This window comes from Arvicanthis niloticus, chromosome 11 (assembly GCF_011762505.2).
Source record: "Arvicanthis niloticus isolate mArvNil1 chromosome 11, mArvNil1.pat.X, whole genome shotgun sequence".
Lineage (NCBI taxonomy): Eukaryota > Metazoa > Chordata > Mammalia > Rodentia > Muridae > Arvicanthis > Arvicanthis niloticus.
The window spans coordinates 55,176,678-55,195,989 of NC_047668.1; the positions used below are offsets into that span (position 1 = coordinate 55,176,678).

General features: G+C 47.8%; 1 protein-coding gene across 2 annotated transcripts in view; it reads right to left on the bottom strand.

Annotated features, from left to right (window-relative positions):
• Window positions 1-19,312, bottom strand: part of Drc1 (dynein regulatory complex subunit 1) — a 37,407-nt gene that overhangs the window by 2,484 nt on the left and 15,611 nt on the right. For both annotated transcript variants that reach the window (XM_034514369.2, XM_076942192.1), the window contains exons 6-14: window positions 17,788-17,874; window positions 16,406-16,528; window positions 8,812-8,951; window positions 8,438-8,572; window positions 7,724-7,956; window positions 5,563-5,675; window positions 3,843-3,932; window positions 3,402-3,488; window positions 648-919 (exon numbers count right to left, since the gene is read on the bottom strand). In XM_034514369.2, the coding sequence (XP_034370260.1) occupies window positions 648-919; window positions 3,402-3,488; window positions 3,843-3,932; window positions 5,563-5,675; window positions 7,724-7,956; window positions 8,438-8,572; window positions 8,812-8,951; window positions 16,406-16,528; window positions 17,788-17,874 (1,280 nt within the window). The remainder of the gene's footprint in view (window positions 1-647; window positions 920-3,401; window positions 3,489-3,842; window positions 3,933-5,562; window positions 5,676-7,723; window positions 7,957-8,437; window positions 8,573-8,811; window positions 8,952-16,405; window positions 16,529-17,787; window positions 17,875-19,312) is intronic.

Here is a 19,312-nt window from a genome sequence, read left to right on the forward strand (position 1 = left end):
CAGTGGTGCCTGTTTCTACGTGCCACCCAGGCAATGCCAGTCACATTTGTGTGTATGTATGTGTGTATCTGTGTATGTGTCTGTGTCTGTGTGTGTGTGTGGTATGTATATGTATGTATGTATGAATCTATGTGTCTATGTGTATTTGCGTGTATGTGTATAGATATGTGTGTTATGTATATGTGTATGCATGTGTATATGCACATGTACATGTATATGTATGTGTTTATGTATGTATGCATGTATGTGTGCATGTGTGTATGTATGTGTGTATATATGTATGTGTATGCATGTGTGCATGTGTACATATGTGTGTGCATGTGTGCATGTGTATGTATGTATGTGTCCATATGTGTTCATATGCATGTGTGCAAATGTATGCGTGTATGTATGTGTATGTGCATGTGTATGTGTGTATGTGTATATATGTGTGTATGTGCATGTATGTGTTTATGTATGTGTGTATGTGTATGTATGTGTGTATGTACATGTGTGTGCACATGTGTATATGTATATGCATGTGTGTATGTGTGTATGTATGTGTGTGTATGTGTACAGCCATTTCTCCTCTACCTCAACATTGTGTCCCAGCCTCCCAGCACCCACGTCCCCAGCAAGTCCTCCATCACCCTTGTACCACTGCATACTTAGGCTTCTTTAGCCCCATGACAAAGGCCTCCAGTATCTTGAGGACATCATTGGGGTGGATGAACTTGGGTGAAGACAGGTCCTCCTGCTCTCCCAACTCCCTGCCCTCGAGGTTTTCGTAGTCCCCTCCCTGCAGGTCCTCCTGCTCTGTGGACTCCTGCTCTGATTTGGACACAGTGCTTCTCCTGTCCACCTGGGACATCATGCTCAAACGCTCCAGCGCCGACATCAGGCTTGTACGCTCCACGTTGCTCTGAATGGAGGTACTGGCCTGGAGAGAGGTACAGGGTTGACTGTGGTCTAGATATGCCCAAACACACAGTGAGAAACAAGAGAAGGAACCAGCAAAGTTCCTAAAAATCCTGTAGGTGGACGCTGTGCTCACTGGTTGTGTGTCAACTTGACGAAAACTAGAGTCATCAGAGATGAAGGAGCCTAAGGTGAGGAATTGCTTTCATGAGATCCAGTTATAGGACAATTTCTCAGTGATCAATGAGGGAGGGGCCTGCCTACTGTGGGTGGTGCCATCCCTGGGCTGGTGGTCCTGGGTTCTATAAGAAAGCAGACTGAACAAGCCATGAGGAACAAGCCAATAAGCAGCACCCTCCATGGTCTCTGCATCGGCTCCTGCCTCCAGGTTCCTGCCCTCTTTGAGTTCCTGTCCTGACTTCCTTCACTGATAGACTACAGTGGGGAAATGTAAGATGAATCAACTCTTTTTCTCTCCAACTTGCCTTTTGGTCATGGTGTTTCATCATAGCACTAGAAACCCTAACTAAGTCAGACACATTTACATAATGACAGAAGGCAGGTGAGTAAGGACGGGGAGGGCTCTGAAATGAGACTTGTGTTCCGTCTCTAAATCCAGTTCACAGGTGTTCACTGTTCTGCTAGTCACATGCTCCAAAGCTGTAAATACCCGTTTGGCTCATACAAAATAGAGAATCAATCCTGGTAACATTTTCAAATTTAAATCATCTTCCTCCTGTCCCATTATGAGAGGACATCATGAATTATTAAATACATTCCTGGAAATCTGCAGTTTCCAGTCTTCTATTTCAAATAATGCTACAATTTTAAAAACAAACTATAATAAACATATAGTTTCAAATGCATTAAGCAGAGTATTCAGGGGTATGCCTTAATCCCACCACTTGGGAAGGTAGGAGATTTAGAAGCTCAAGGCCATCCTTGAGCTACATAGAGTTTGAGACTAGCCTGAGCTACATAAGAGCCTATCTCAAGAATCCAAGAGAGATAAAGAGACAGAGACAGAGTGACAGAGGGAGAGGGAGAGGAAAAAAGGAAGAGAAACGAAGGAAGTCAACTGTGTTCTATCTATAGAACAAAATCCTAGGAGCGTCGTAAAGTGATGCTGTCAAACTGTCCTCACTGAAGGGACGGCCGTCACACTCCCACCAGGGTATGAGTATGCCCTGGAGTGTGTGAGCATCAGTTCTGTGTGAGTGGACACTGAGTGGACATCCTCTACTGCCAACCGGACAGACAGACAGCTGCAGTGCAGGCCTCACTTGTGCTCCGCTCTCTACAGGGAAGGCTGACACGCATAGCCAGTGGGTGGTGATGCACACCTTTAATCCCAGCACTCAGAAGCAGTGGCAGGCAGATCTCTGGGCTGGAGGCCATTCTGGTCTACAGATGGAGTTCCAGAACAGCTAGAACTGCACAGAGTAACCCTGTCTCAGGGGATGTGGGGGAGGGAGAGGCTGCCTGTCCTAGTCCAAGTATGGTGATGCACACTTGTAATCCCCTGACTTAGGATGGTGAGGGAGAAAGACTGTAAGAGTTTGAGGACTACCCCACTCTTTCCTTTGCACTAACAGTCTTGTTTTCTTATTGGCTTATGTGGGCTCTTTATATACTAAGGAAACTAATATATTCTTAAACTGATATGAATTGAAAATACTCTCCCTCAGACATCATGTATGCTTTAAGATCTTCTTGCCACCTCCTCCCAGGTGCTGTGAATCTAGGCCTATATCACCACACACTGTTTATGTAGTGCTGTGACTCAAACCCAGGACCTCACACATGCTAAACAAGTACCTTCCAGATAAGCTATATCCCAGCGCTCGTCCTACTCCCCCTCCCCCACCCCCAAGAAGGCTTTCAGGAAACTCACCCTGGGCTAACAGTACTAAAACCATTTTTATTCTTGATTTTTAAATTAAAAACTTAAGACTTTGTGACTCTCCACAAAGTTGCTCTTTGTATCTCCTTCTGAAGTCATTTACAACATAATATTCACGGTGTTGCAAATGAGTCCTGCTTCATAGGAAAGTGTGATGGATTGGAATATGCAGAATGCAGTGCATTTATGTTTCATGATGGTTAAAGCCTGGTTTTGAGGAAAGCCCAGGAAAAGAGCCCTTGGACCTCAATATAGAAGCATTCCATCCCTTGTACAGTCATTCTGCCCTTTGCAAATAGAAAAAAAAATAATAACTAAGCTGATGCTATTAGCCATTCCTGGCATAGACACCATCAACCCCCCCCCCCCAGGTCCAGGGTCAGTGCTTAACTCCAGCACATCGCTCAAACAGCTACAAGAGAAGAAGATATGGTAGAGCGAGGTGCCAGCCACATCAGAACACAGGGCCTGTGTCATAGACAGAGGGGAAAGAGAGACAAGATCCCATGGGGAAGCAAAACTTGTAGAGAAATAAAACGAAAGGAAATGCTCTCCCCAGCTGCCCTGCCCATCTAATGCTCTCCCCAGCTGCCTGTCTCACCTGGGCAGAGGATAAACGGTGGGCTCGGTATCGAAGGAAGAAGTTCACCAGCTTGTACAAGTCATCCTCGCTTTCAATTGCCAGGGCCTGAGGAGAAAACAAGATGGCCACTCAGACGCCTCATCAAACCATCAAACAGGCCCTGAACTCGGGCTCCTCTGAACCAGACATTCAGATGCTCCCCCTTAGCATCCCTGGTTGCTGAATAAAGAGTCTAGGAAGCTGCAGTGAACTGGAACCATCAGAACATGAACAACGCCCAGAGTCAGGAGCGCCCCACACAGAGCATGACACCAGAGCCAATCTGAAGTTGAAGGCAGGCATCGATAGTGAGCCCAGGGAGGCCTGGGAGACTGCTATAGTCTTAGGGTTAAGGTAATGTTGAGAAAACAGGTTCTGCCCCACCCCTACCCCATGGCTTCTCTGCCCAGTGGGACTCACAGAGAAGATAGCGTCCAACCTCAGCAGATAGCATTCGCTCTTCTCCAGGGGGAGGAGCAGACTCAGAAGTTTGCTCTCTATGAGGAAACCCTGAGGAGAAAAGAAAGATGGTGTCCCCAGTAAGAGCCAGGTTTCAGGAACAAGGTATGGGGTCTGCAACCATCCATAATATGACTCTCCAGGGACACTGCCACAGAACACAATCTCTAACAGTGAACCTTTGGGTGGTGGGGTCCTCAGTGAAGGCCATCTTGAGATACCTAAGCCAGTCTCAGGAAACAAGACCAAAGACAGAGTTAGATCCCATTTTGGGTTTAGACTGCCCTCTACATCACTCACAAGCCACTGGGCAAACAACTGAGTCTTCACATTACTTTAAACCAGACTGGGCCTCAGTGCCCGATGCACCCATATTCCACCCCCCGAATAGTTACAGAGCCCAGGAGCAAGCACTGAAGAGGGGAGAGAAAGTGATGGAGACCTGAGCCACATCAGAATGCATGTGTGTGACACAGATGGGGGTGGGGTAAGGAAAAGCCAAGCCCCACATTGAGCTGAGGAATTCAGGAAGGGCTCCAAGGACCGTTGGTCATGCTGTCTGGCTGCATATGACACAGAGGACCTGCCAGCTGATTCCTTCAGCAGGACTGGCTCCAGAAATAACAAAGAAAACTGCCTTGACTGTCCCGGGACCATTGGGGATGAGCTGTTTTAGCTCCTTCTACCACCTCGGAATGCTGGCGTCTTAGAAACACCCACAAGGAGCAAATATGGAGACAAAGTGTGGGACAGAAACTGAAGGGGCTGTCTGGAGACCATTCCACCTGGGTATCCATCCCATGTGCAGTCACTAAAGGTAGACACTGATGTAGATGGCAGGAGGTGCATGCTGACAGGAGCCTGATATAGCTGTCTCCTTAGAGGTCTGCCAGAGTCTGACATATTCAGATGCAGATGCAGATGCTCACAGCTAACCACTGACCTGATCAAGGGTTTCCCAATGGAGGAGTTAGAGAGAAGACTGAAGGAGCTGAAAGGGTTTGTGGCCCATGAGGAGAGCAACAATACCAACCAACCAGAGCTCCTCAGGGTCTAAACCACCAGCCTGGGAGCACATAGGGAGGGACCCATGACTCCAGCTGTACATGTAGGGGAGGATGGCCTTGTTGGGCATAGGTGGGAGAGGAGATCCTTGGTCCCATGAAGGCTGGATGCCGAGTGGGGGGGGGGAATTTGAGGATAGGGAAATGGGAATAGGGGATAGGTGGGGGCACATCCTCATAGAAGCAGGAGAAGGGGGAATGGGATAGGGAGTTCCTGGTTGGGGGGGGGAATAGGGTAAGGGGATAACATCTGGAATGTAAATAAAATATCCAATAGGAAAGAAAGAAAGACAGACAGACATACAAGATGTTGCAGTAACCCAGCTCCAGCTGAGCCAGCTCCAACACACCCTTGCTTGAAGCCCGATTCTAGTTGCCAAGACCATGGAAGTATCCTAGACCTGATGCAGCTGGAGAAAGGCCACACAAGTGGCAAATCCAGCAGATGAATTAGTGGCAGGCAAGGCACTACTGTCAACCAGCTGGAGATTTTTCCAGAATGAACCTCATCAGTCCATTGCTGACCGGGCCTCTGCAAGCACTGCCTTGCAAGCTCACTCCCCAGCCCCCTCTCTGGGCAGGCCTGGCTCCAGGCCACACGGCCTCAGAGGCCTTACCGACTCATCACACAGGAGCATCAGGATCTTTTTGGTGGTTTTTGCTGAAACTTGATTGGGCAGGTCCATGTAAGACTCATCTTCTGACATGGCTGCCTCTGTCGTTTCATCTTCTACAAGTGGGTCAAGGAAAGAAAGGGAAGGAGGGAGGGAGGGAGGGAGGGAGGGAGGGAGGAAGGGAGGAAGGGAGGAAGGGAGGAAGGGAGGAAGGGAGGAAGGAAGGAAGGAAGGAAGGAAGGAAGGAAGGAAGGAAGGAAGGAAGGTAGGTAGGTAGGTAGGTGTTAACAGGATGACTTCCTGTCCTTGTGGACTCTGAGAAACAGCCATTGGCTTTTTCTGAGCAGACAGGCTTCTTGCTGCCTCCCTGTGGCCACCCATGTCCGAGTGATGAACAAAACCTGCTGTGTGGGGACCAGACTGCAGGGATGGATCAAAGACTGACTGGAGAGTCCTTTTCAGCCCGGATGATGGATTCCCCAGACTTCATCTACCTGGAGGCTCCATGCTTAGCATCCTACCATGAGCCATGAAGTGAGAAGGGAATGTATTTATTTGCATTTTGGAGATAGTTTTGGAGGAAGGTTACAAGATTTTGAAACCCACAGGGTTTAGAAGCAGCCAAATAAAAGGACAAAAAGGCTGCCTCCGAGGGGAACACTGACAGCAAATGAACCACAACATCTTTTAAAATTAAAAGGGATGGAGAGATGGCTCTGAAGTTAAGAGCACTTACTGCTCTTGCACAGGACTTGAGTTCAGTTCTCAGCACCTACATCTGTCAGCCCATAACCACCTGTATCTCCAGCTCTAGGAGACCCAACACCACCCTCTGGCCTCCTCAGGCTCACGTGTGCAGCGTATACTCACACATAATTTTTTTGTAATTAAAGGAAGGAAAAAATACAAAAAGAAAAAACATACCAAAAAAATAGAGAGAAACTAAAATTTTAAAAATTAAAAATGTTTTACTCCTTTAATTCTTAATCAGAAAATGGAAGTCCAAATCATCCTGTAATGGCTGGTAAGATATCTCAGTAACTAAAGATGCTTGCCACCAAGCCTGACAACCTAACCTAGATCCCTGAGCCCCACGTGGTAGATGGCAAGAACCAATTCCTGCAAATTGTCCTCTGATCCATATATGTGCTGTGACGTTGGCGAGTGTGTGTGCGTACACACACACACACACACACATACACACACACACACACACACAAATAAATAAATCCTTTAAAAGTCATGTATTACCCAAGACTGAACAAACGGGCCTCTTGCTGCCTCTCTACGGCCACCCATGTCTGAGTGTTGAAGAAAGCCTACCGTGTGGAGACAGTGATTCAAAGAACATGATGATATCTATGAACTGTCATATGCCTATAATCCTAGAACTTGGAGCATCAGGAGTTCAAGGCCAGACTTGGCTACTCGGAGTTTGAGAGGCCAGCTTGGGCCACATGAGAGACTCTGAGTGTCTAAGATAGCACACACTGCTGAGAATATGGAAACGACCACGTCTCTCTCTGTGTAGTAATTTCCAACAAAGGTCTTTAATGCAACAAACCTACTCGGGGCGATCTGTCCCAACAATTTTCCAACAAAGAAAATGAAAAGGTAAATAGAGCAAGTCTATTCATTCAAGCAACACACATAATCACCAAAGTAAACACACAACTGCAAACAGTCCAGGGGTGATCAGGGAGGGTTGCCTGAGTGAGCTCAGGTAGAGTCAACCCAGCCCCGTGGGAAAAGGAAGCCAGTTTTTACTACAGTAAGATAAGTGGTCAGTGGACTGGAAATCCAGTGAGGGCTCAGCTGTACCACAGTGACTTCCGTGCGTGCCTAACTTGTGTGAGGTGCTGGGTCCCACAAACAAAAAAATTGGAGGTGGGGATAGAGTATGTTTGTATTTATGGTATGTGGGGAGCACACAAGTGTGGAGGTCAGAGGTCATCTTGCATGAGTCAGTTCTCTCCTTCCATCATGTAGGTTCTCAGCTTTGAACACAAGAGAGTCAAGCTTGGCAGCAAGCTCCTTTACTGGTTGAACCCTCTCGCTAGCTGAGTACTGAGCACCTCCCCTGTTCCCATGTAGCATGGGTGCAGTGACTTATGCTCTCAGAGGCCCCTCCATGCTACGTCTCGATGACACCGTTTCTAGTCACCTGTCTGCAGCAGCAGTTCTTCCAGTATTTGTGTGACTGACTTCTGCTGCTGCAGGGAAATCGGCCCCACATTGTTCAGGAAGCCGAGGTTAGGCATCTTCCAGGGCAAGCCCAGGTGCTGGGAATGGATGATCTTGTCCACATCAAAGGCTCTTTGCGCCAGCACCTTTGCCTCGGCTTCATTCATCAGCCAGATCTCCCGAAACTTCTCCTCATCAATGATGATGAAATGTCTGTGAAGGAAAGGCACCGAGCACAGCCGCTGACCTCAACAATTCCCTGCCTTCTCAGACCACATCCGGTGAGCTGTAGGTGTCCTGCTGGATTGTTTCCTGCCAACTTTCCCACCCTGTTCTGGCTAGCTCTCTAGCAGAGGGACCTTCCTATGACTTTAGTTTTGATGTCATCCCTTATGAGTGTCACTTTGTCACATGCTGGAGACTCAAACAGTGGTGTCTTAGCCCCAGTGCCCCCGATTGTCCATAGGACGAGAACATGAGGAAGAATCTCAAATCCCCAACACCCTGCCTGGGATAAAATGCAGCTGTTCCAACAAGGAATAAAGATGGTTGAGTGATACCCCAGCCCCCTGGGCTGGTTCCAAAAGACCTGCAGAGGTCAAATCTAATGAAATCACTGCTACTGAACCTCTTGCCAAGTCGCCCTCGCAACCGTCCCCCGCATTCCAAGACAGGTCCTAAGGACACCTGACACCTCAAGGCTTTCTGTAGGTCTTTGAACTGCGTCACGAGCCGTTTGTAGTCTGAGGTCATGGACTGGTTGTCGTCCTGAAACTGCCTTATCTGCTTGGCGTATTTTGTTCTCAGGTTGTTGAGGACATCGTGCAGGCTGATTGAGAGGAGGAAAGCAAAGTGGGGCAGCTAAGCGCACTGGACGAAGGTGGTCCCTCTCCCTTGTCCCCTCCCACCGCCTGACTTTTTCTCCCCCTTCAGAAGAAAAAAGCATTTACCCTTGCCTGGGGGCCACCACAAAAGGTCCGTAAAGCAAGATGCTCTACCTGCCCGCCCACTTGCTGCCCACCCGCCCACTCGCCCACTCGCCCACTCGCCGTCCGCCCGCCCACTCACCGGTTGAGTTTCCTCTTCTGCTGGGACTTGATCACGGTGCTCTCTTCATCTCGCTTCTTCAGTACCTGGAAGTTGTACTCGAGCTTCTCTTGGTTTAGCTGGTAAGTTGCTTTCATCTGCTGAAGCTGTTGCTCAAGAATCTGGTGTAAGTTTTAAAAGTAAATACACAGTACATGCATGCATGCCTACACACATATGTACATGTATGTATACATGCATGAATACACACATCTATGCTTGCATAGCTACTTGACCCTAGTATAACATACTGTCCCTGAGAACCTTAATGGTTTGTTCAAATCATGTTCCAAAGGGATCTCGGGGACAGGTACCTCAACCTGAATTATCAATTCTATCACCATAGGACTGGAGCAATGTGGCTCAGTGGTTAAGGGCGCTCGTGGCCATCACTAGGTTTCCAGCACATATGTTGGAAAGGGGATCCAATGTGTTCTTCTGGTCTCTGCAGAAACCTGCACACACATGTGCATACACACAGACACAAACACACACACAAATGAAAACATAATGAATCTTAGAAGAGGAAACTGTCAGTAAAGGCAAAATAATGAATAAACTACAGACCAGTCCTGTGGCAGCTACCCCTGCATATTCAAAGAGCAGGAGTACATCCAGAACGGTCGAGTACAATGAACCCTGGCTCCAAACCCATTAATGGGAATGAAAAACTGTCTTTAAAAAATGCCATAAAATAATAGTACTGCAAAAGCTTAAAATGTCCTCAATTTTGCTCTCCAGAGTAGCAATATTATTATCGGGAAGCAACCAGCCCATGTTCATTTAAAAGGACGGACATCATTGTTGTTTGTTTGAGAGAAAGGATTCAGTCCTTTGTGGTGGAAGGTATGTTGATGGGTAGCTCCAAATCGGTGGTAATATAGGCCAGCCTGTTCACATTGCGCCCATGAGCAGGAAATGGAGAAGGGACAGGCATCTTATGGGTCCATATATACCAAATGACCGATGTCAGACATCTTTCTAGATGTTTCTGGGAAACCACTATTGAAAAGTGTAGACCCCGTCTAGGCCTAACAGACGAGTACACACCCATGTTAAGTTCACGGTGAGCATGGGGACGGGGAGGACATGGAGAGGAACACTCTCCTTCAATCAGAAGCCCTTCACCCAGGAAACAGCCCCGCGACAGAGGAGGTGGCACCCTCATCTCAGCTGAAACCTGGATGAGCAGGACTTAGCTGACACAGAGCTCCGAGCTCCGAGCTCCGAGCTCCGGGAAGAGGAAGTGATACCCGAGAAGCAGAGATGAGGAGGGAGGCGTGGAGAGGAGCCACAGGTGGTTGGCAATGCAGGATATCATGCAAGGATGGCTAGGGATGAGGCGGCCCGAGCAGCTAAGCCTCACCAAGCAGAGGACTTAAAACATCATTCAGAAGTCAAGGGAGTGCCCCTACTGTTGCTCAGCAGAGGAGTCCCGACCCTGCAGAAAGGTCACTCTGCAAATTTGTGGGGAAATCATCAGAGAGGCTGGGTACACCTCCAATCAGAGCCTTCCAGAGGCTCAGGGAGAGGGGCTGTGAGTTCCAGGCCAGCCTGGTCTACCTGGTGAAATCCTCAACGAATTTGTTAATTTGCTTGCAAGCATGTGGTGTGTATTATGTGCTCACACGCGTGAGCAGGACTGCATGCATGTGGGTTCCATGTGTGGAGGGTGACATGAGTTGTTTTTTTTTTTTCCTCAGTCACTGTCTTAGTTTTTGAAACACTGAACTTGGAGCTCACTGACTAAGTGAGGCTGGCTGGCCAGTGAGCTACAGGGATCCCCCTGCCTCCACTACCCTGACACTGGAATTATAGGGACGGGTTATCATGTCCAGCTTTTTATTTAGGTGTCAGGGATCCAAACTTGGGGCCTTATGCTAGTAGCAAGCACTTATACTGACTGAGCCATTTCCCTGGCCCAGCTAATTATTTTTTAAGGAGGGGGGAGGGGCTGAAGAAATGGCAAATGCACATGCTAGCGCACTTCTGAGTAGAAGGGGCGATTTACCATGTGATCTCCTCAGCCTCCTTCCTGTCTCTCTCCACCAGACTGCAATTCCTTTCAAGGAACTTGGAGGACATGATGCCTGGTGGTCATTACAAAGCCTCCCTCCAGTCATCCTCAAGGAGAGCTAACTGGGAGGGGGTAACAGGGAGGGAAAGCCAAGAGGATACGGCATGTTTGCAACCAGTCTCTTCTGCTCAGTGAGGCTTGTGGGAGAGAACAGAGGGCCAGAGCTCAGTTCCCAGCATCTAAGTCCAGTGGCCTGCAACAGCCTGTGGCTCCGGCTCTACAGCAGTCTAATGCCTCTGGCCTTCACGCACGCGCGCGCACACACACAGGCATACACACACATGCACAACTGAAAATACAATACAAATATTTTAAGTAATATGAGGAATTTCCATATTGATAAAAAAAATTTTCCCCAAAAACATTATTATTAACATTATAAAATAATCTTACATGCAGGGCAGTGGTGGCGCATGCCTTTAATCCCAGCACTTGGGAGGCAGACGCAGGAGGATTTCTGAGTTCGAGGCCAGCCTGGTCTACAGAGTGAGTTCCAGGACAGCCAGGACTACACAGAGAAACCCTGTCTTGAAAAACCAAAATAATAATAATAATAATAATAATAATAATAATAATAATCATCTTACATATTCTTTTATCACATAGTAAATAGCTGTTCACCATATAACAGTGCTTACCACTTCCCTATAGCTGTGTATGCTGTCTGATCATTCTCAATAAAATAATGCTAGTATAAATTATACATACAACATGGGGTCGTTTATATTTACTTTTTGAGCAGGGCCTTGTTCTGCAGCCTATGACAACCTAAAATTAACTGCATAGACCAGGCTGGCCTCAAATTCACAGGAATTCACCTGCCTCAGCCTCCCAAGTGCTGTGATTATGGGCACGAGTCACCATGTCAAACATAATCTCTACAAATACACCTCAAAAATTGAACCACAGACCTACTACATGCTAGGCAAGCACTCACTTGCCAAACATCCCAACACCCTGCTTCGCTTGCCTTCCTTTCCTTTCCTTTTTTGAGACAGGGTCTCTCTGTGTAGTTCTGGTTGTCCTGGAACTTGCTCTGTAGATCAGGCTGGCTTTAAACTCAGAGTTTCACCTGCCTCTGCCTCCCGAGTGCTAGGATTAAAGGTGTGCGCCACCACCGCCCAGCACCTCTTTGTTTCTTAGAAGTGAAATGATTATTCTCAGAAAATGGCTTTGCCAAGAGCAATGTGTGGTCGGTGCTCCACAGGCGGGGTGTCCTGTCCCCACCCACCTCGCCCTGTCAGCACTTAGCACCTTTCGGAACAGCCTCAGAGAAGACTGGAGTGACAGGCCGGGAGCTGCCAGGGGCTACATCTCCTCTTCCAACCACATCTAACATTTGATGTTGAGATTTCTAATATGAACAAGAACCCAAAGGGCCCGTGGAAGATGCTCAGGGCAGGATCAGTTCAGGTGTGATGACCTTGAGTCTGTTCCTAAGGGTAATCCAGTGTGGTTCCAGTGAACAATCCTTTTTTCTCTGATGGAAACCAGCCATGTTCCAAACATGACTTTGGGGGCATAGTCCAGGAGTCTGGATCAGAATCCAAGCCATATGTGCTCAGGGGCTGGCCAGGGACTAGTGAGACTAGCTCACCACAGAAGTCCAAAAGAAAAGTTTCACATGGGATGTGGAAAGGCATGACCACACAGGGCGGAAGGCCTCTAGAGCCACTTGGAACTAGAGGTGACAGCCATGGCTCTTCTGGTCCTCTCTGGGACAAGTGCAGACTGTCTGAGTGGTGATGTCCAGAGGCCACCATGTTCCCCACAACTCTGCAGTGAGCCCCGATCAACAGGACAGCACTCTCCAGACCCCTCCAGTCACAGTGTGTATTGATATCCATGCTACAATGAGCATGTGGTCTTCACATTCAAATCATCACATGAGCTCAATGCAAATAACACTCTTAAAGGAAGACTGTATCAAAAAATGTATTTTACTATGTACATTTAAAAATATATTTTGCCTTCTGTGATGGTTTGAATATGGTTGGCCCAGGGAGTGGCACTATTAGGAGGTGGCCTTGTTGGAGTAGGTGTGGCCTCGTTAGAAAAAGTGTGTCACTGTTGGGGTGGACTTAAGACCCTCTCCCCAAGTGCCTGGAAGCCAGTCTTCTCCTGTTTGCCTTCCGAACAAGATATTAAACTATCAGCTCCTCCAGCACCATGCCTGCCTGGATGCTACCATGTTCCTGCCTTGATGATAATGGACTGAACCTCTGGACCTGTAAGCCAGCCCCAATTAAATGTTGTCCTTATAAGAGTTGTCCTGTCATGCTGTCTAAAATCCTAAGTCACCTTCCTTTTTAAAAAATCCAGGATCTTGTACATACTAGGGCATCCTTTAAGCTATATTTAAAGGGTAATGGAAAGAAAGAGAGAAATAACTTCTGGAAGTCATTTCTGGTCCTACATGTCCTCTGGTATCTATGCCTATACCATGATGCACTGGCATGTGTGTGTGTGTGTGTGTGTGTGTACACACACATAGAGGAACATTTACAGCACCACCTTTTCGATGTGTATGTGTGAGTGGCTGCATGTATGTATGTGTACCACGTGCAGGTGAAGGCCAGAACCTGAGTTCCAGGAAACTGTGAGCCACCACATGGGATGCTGGGAACCAAGCAGTGAGTGCTCTCAACCCCTGAGCCATCTCTACAGCCCCTGGTACCACACTGCTAGCATCGTGAACCATTTGCAGTCTTTCACTTCACTGAATACAGTGTAGAAACCTTGGAGCTGAAGGCCTTGGGTCAGGTTTTTCCTTTGAAATCTGAAAGAATTCAATGCTGATTCTATAAGCAAAGCCCCCAAGCAACCAGATATTCAGCAGCCTGTTGTCTGATTATTTTGATTTGCATCTCTGCTTCCGCACATGTTTGACTACTGTTGGCAACGTCAGTGACAGATGCCTTGGCCAAGCCAGTGTCCTGAGTGTGCAACACCAGCCCTGAGCCCTTTGGGCTTCACCAGATCTTAGATGCAAGGCAGCTCCCACTGGGGTCCCGGGGCAACTGCATATGGGGGTTGTTGGCAGTGTAGCCCAAGACCCTACACAACTTACAGAAGCCTCTGTCTCCCACAGTCCACATCTGCAGAGCACAGTGACGTGGGTTACACAGCTGGTTGTTAGTTTTCTCTTTATGTTTAACAAACTTTTAACACCAGTGTACGACTGTCAGTCAGCTCAGGTTTTAGTCTCAACACAACCATCCTTGACTGATATGTATCAAGCATAGATTATTGTTGTTTATCTGCTTGTTTTCTGAGGAGGAACCATGTAGCCTAGGCTGGCCTTCAACTCCCTATGTAACCAAAGATGGCCTAGAACTGTTACTCCTTTTGCTTCCACCTTGTAAAGTCTGGGATACAGGCATGCATCCATCCTTGACTGTAAAGTCTGGGATACAGGCATGCACCCATCCTTGACTGTAAAGTCTGGGATACAGGCATGCATCCATCCTTGACTGTAAAGTCTGGGATACAGGCATGCATCCATCCTTGACTGTAAAGTCTGGGATACAGGCATGCATCCATCCTTGACTATAAAGTCTGGGATACAGGCATGTATCACACCCTTGACTGTAAAGTCTGGGATACAGGCATGCACCCATCCTTGACTGTAAAGTCTGGGATACAGGCATGCATCCATCCTTGACTGTAAAGTCTGGGATACAGGCATGCACCCATCCTTGACTGTAAAGTCTGGGATACAGGCATGCACCCATCCTTGACTGTAAAGTCTGGGATACAGGCATGCACCCATCCTTGACTGTAAAGTCTGGGATACAGGCATGCACCCATCCTTGACTGTAAAGTCTGGGATACAGGCATGCATCCATCCTTGACTGTAAAGTCTGGGATACAGGCATGCACCCATCCTTGACTGTAAAGTCTGGGATACAGGCATGCATCCATCCTTGACTGTAAAGTCTGGGATACAGGCATGCACCCATCCTTGACTGTAAAGTCTGGGATACAGGCATGTATCCATCCTTGACTGTAAAGTCTGGGATACAGGCATGCACCCATCCTTGGCTGTAAAGTCTGGGATACAGGCATGCATCCATCCTTGACTGTAAAGTCTGGGATATAGGCATGCACCCATCCTTGACTGTAAAGTCTGGGATACAGGCATGCATCCATCCTTGACTGTAAAGTCTGGGATATAGGCATGCATCCATCCTTGACTGTAAAGTCTGGGATATAGGCATGCACCCATCCTTGACTGTAAAGTCTGGGATACAGGCATGCATCCATCCTTGACTGTAAAGTCTGGGATACAGGCATGCATCCATCCTTGACTGTAAAGTCTGGGATACAGGCATGCATCCATCCTTGACTGTAAAGTCTGGGATACAGGCATGCATCCATCCTTGACTGTAAAGTCTGGGATACAGGCATGCACCCATCCTTGACTGTAAAGTCTGGGATACAGGCATGCACCCATCCTTGACTGTAAAGTCTGGGATACAGGCATGCACCCATCCTTGATTCCATTCCCCAGCCACTGTGCCTGGCACATACTCAGTGCTGTGTGGTTAGCATCCTAGTATTAACAGCAGCTGCTCTTAGTGAGAACTGGACTTACAATTTTAAGTGAACACAGACCAGCTGGGCCTAATGACACAGGCTACAACCTCAGCCACTTCAGAGGCTAAGGCAGGTGTGTCACAAAACCAGCCTGGGCTACAGGTGACTTCATGGCCAGCATAGGTAACTTGAGACTATCATGAAAAGTAAAAAGAAGGCTGTGGACATAGCTCAGTGGTACAGTATTCACTTAATGTGCATGAGGCCATAATTCCCCAAAACAGTAGACTAGATAGATAGGTGAAAGATAGATGATAGATAGATAGATAGATAGATAGATAGATAGATAGATAGATAGAGCATGAGTGCCTAAAATAAAAGCATTTTTTTCATTCATTAAGAGTTAAACTAAGCCAGGCATGGTGGCACACACCGTTAGTCTCAGCACTAGGGAGGCAGAAGCAGGCAAATTTCTATAAGTTTGAGGCCAGCCTGGTCTACAGAGCAAGTTCAAAGACAGCCAGGGCTACACTGAGAAACACTTATCTCCAAAACACAAAACAAAAGTCTATTCAAGGTTTATAAATAAACAAATAATTTTTTAAAAGAGTTAAACTATGAGTTGGAGAGAGATGGTCCAGTGGTTAGAGCACTGTCTGTTCTTGCAGAGAACTTGTGTGTGTGTGTCCTGTTCCTAACACTCCCTTGGTGGCTCACAACCATCTACAACTCCCAGCACTTGAAGGCAAGAAGCAGAAAGTTCAGGAGTTCAGGGTCAAGACCAACCTAGGCTACATTAGACACTACCCCTGCCCAGAAAAAAATAAAAATGAATAAGTAAAAGAAAGCAGATAAACACTTGGCAGTGAATGGCTGCCTCTGAGACACTGGGGGTAGTAGCTAGGTTGAGACCCACAGACGTCTGCCCTCTGATCCCAGGTGAGGGGAGCAGCCCGTCACCTGCACGTCCTGCTCGAGCTTGATCTTGATTGTGTTGTACTCCTCGCAGTCCCAGACCCGCTGCTTGTTGAGCTGCTTCTCGTAGTCTTCCACCTTCTTCATGCGGTTGATGAGGTACTCCAGCTAAGGATGGCAGACAACAGGATGAGCGGGCCTCCAGACCAGCTCAGTCCCCTAGAGCCCCGTGCTCTCCTGGACAGCAGTCAAAGGACCACACTCCAAGGCTTTGAATTCTGGGAGCCTTAGCTAGGTTCTTACTGCAGAAACTGCGGAGAGATGCTCTGTCGAAAAGTTAAACTGGGGCTGGCATGACGGCTCAGCTGTCAAGAGAGTGATGCTCTAGTAGACCCCAAGTTTGGTTCCCAGCATCCACATGACTGCAACTCCAAGAAATCTAATGCCCTCTTCTGTTTGTGTGGGCTCCTACACACATTCACATATGCTCACATACCTACACATTAAAACACACACACACACACACACAAAACAGATCTTAAAAGAAATCAAACACACTTTATCACCTAGCCTTTACCCTGCAAAACAACGATGGTGGTGGTGGTGGTGATGGTGTATCTTATGTCATTTCTTTGTTCTTTGTACATATGAAATAAAGGAATGCAATATCCCCATGCTATTTTTTAAATATGTCTTAAAATTGGTTTGTACACACCTGCAACTCCAACAATCGAGAGGCAGAAGCATGTTCACAAATTCGAGACCAGGCTTTTCTATACAGGGAGTTTCAGGCAAGATACAACTACACAGTGAGACCATCTCAACAACAACAACAAGTAAGTAAGGTCTGTTTTAAAAGTGTCCTGAGCTGGTGAGGCAGCTCGTCTGGAAGAGCACTCACTTAGCACAAAGGGAACCCTGGGTCGGGCCCTTGTCCTTCACACACTGGACTTAATGTTGCAGAGCTCTAGCCTTCGGGGGAATGCAGGCAGAAGGGCAAAATGATCGAAGTCATCTTGAACATATAGAAATTTTGAGGCCATCCTGAGCTACATGTGGCCATCCTGAGCTACATGTGGCCATCCTGAGCTACATGTGGCCATCCTGAGCTACATGTGGCCATGCGAAGCTACATGAGACCCTCTCTCAGAGAAAGAAGGAAAAATCAAGACACTTTATTGGACCACAAATACTATGACTTTGGTGGATACTGAGGGGACAGTCTCAACAGGCTGCAAAATTGTTACCTACCCATCAGACAGGTGCATCCTCCAAAACCACACCGATAACAATGAAGCTCAGAAAGGGGCATGAGGCACACAGGTCCTACTCGGGGCACTTGAAGCTCAAGGCTTAGCGGTATCCATCACTACCCACAGGTTCACGGGTCCCCCCGGACGGCCCCCTCCCGCTCGCCCCCCTCTTACCTCCTTGGCATTGTGAGCCTGCAGGGCTCGTTCCCATTTCTTCTTATTAGTGGATAGCAGTTCTTGTCGTTCTGTCTCAAAGGCTTTCTACAACCAAACAGGAAACAACCCTCGTGTCTGCACCCGTTGTGGGGAGGGGGCCCCACCAGTACCAAGAACTTTTAGGTAACAACACAAGAGCCTAGTCACACAGATGAGTGAAGTCACACACAAACAGGAACGCCCCAAATTCCATGTGGCCAAATGGCTGATGGAAGAATTGCACGGACAGATGTGTACTTCCCATAAACTCTGAGAGGAAGCTTTCCCAGAGTCCCATAGCTTAGTGCAGTGCTTCTCAGCCTTCCTAATGCTGCGACCCTTTCATACGGTGACCTCCAACAATAACATTATTTCTTTGCTACTTCATAACTGCAGTTTTGCTACTGTTATGAATCGTAATGTAAATATCTGATATGCAGGATGTCTGATATGTGACCCTTGTGAAAGGGTGTCGAGACCTACAGGTTGAGAACCACTGGCTCTGTCTATCAGAGGCCTGGTACCAGTGACAGAGTCTTAGCTGGCAGCCACAGGACAAGCTTGGCAAGTACTTCAACCTTGAATAGCATGCCCATGGCTGGGCCCCCATGAAACAAAGACAACATGAAGATTGAGAAGGCCTCCTGTTGCCGGGCAGTGGTGGCACACGTCTTTAATCCCAGCACTTGGGAGGCAGAGGCAGGCGGATTTCTGAGTTCGAGGCCAGCCTGGTCTGCGGAGTAAGCTCCAGGACAGCCAGGGTTATACAGAGAAACTCTGTCTTGAAAAATGAGAGAGAGAGAGAGAGAGAGAGAGAGAGAGAGAGAGAGAGAGAGAAGAAGAAGAAGAAGAAGAAGAAGAAGAAGAAGAAGAAGAAGAAGAAGAAGAAGAAGAAGAAGAAGAAGAAGAGGAAGAGAAAAGGCCTCCCACTGCAGGGATGAAGTGACAATCAGAAGAGGGCCCAGCTGTCCTGTGTCTCTTCCATTTTTGGAAGACCAGTAACCCAATCTTAATCTTGAACGTGTCATTCACGTTCAAGGCACTGATCCTTGATTCCCAGCTGTCATTTCCTGTCCCCTGCCCCTTCATGTCACCGGCCATGTACCAGCAACAACCCACTGCATTTGACTATGGTTCTGGAATGCTAATGCCCCTCACTTCTCCCCCGTGGTTCGCCTATACTGGCAACCTGGTTGAACTGAGAGGCTCCAGAGAAATTGCTTTGGGCACACCTCCTGGACAGTCCGAGACTAAGGAAAAGAGCTGTCCTGAGTGTGGGCGGTACGTTAGATTAGGAGCCTGACTAGAACAGGCTGGGGGTCTGGGGAGATAAGGGGGAGAGGGACACCCGTTAGCTAGGCATACTCCTCCCTGCTTCCTGCCTTCACAGCGGGAACTGCTCAGCCCCATGCCCTCTCCATCATGATGGGCTGAGTCCTCTGAACCCATCAGCCACAGTGAGGCTTTCCCCTTAAGCTGTTTTCTCCCAGTGACAGGGAACTGA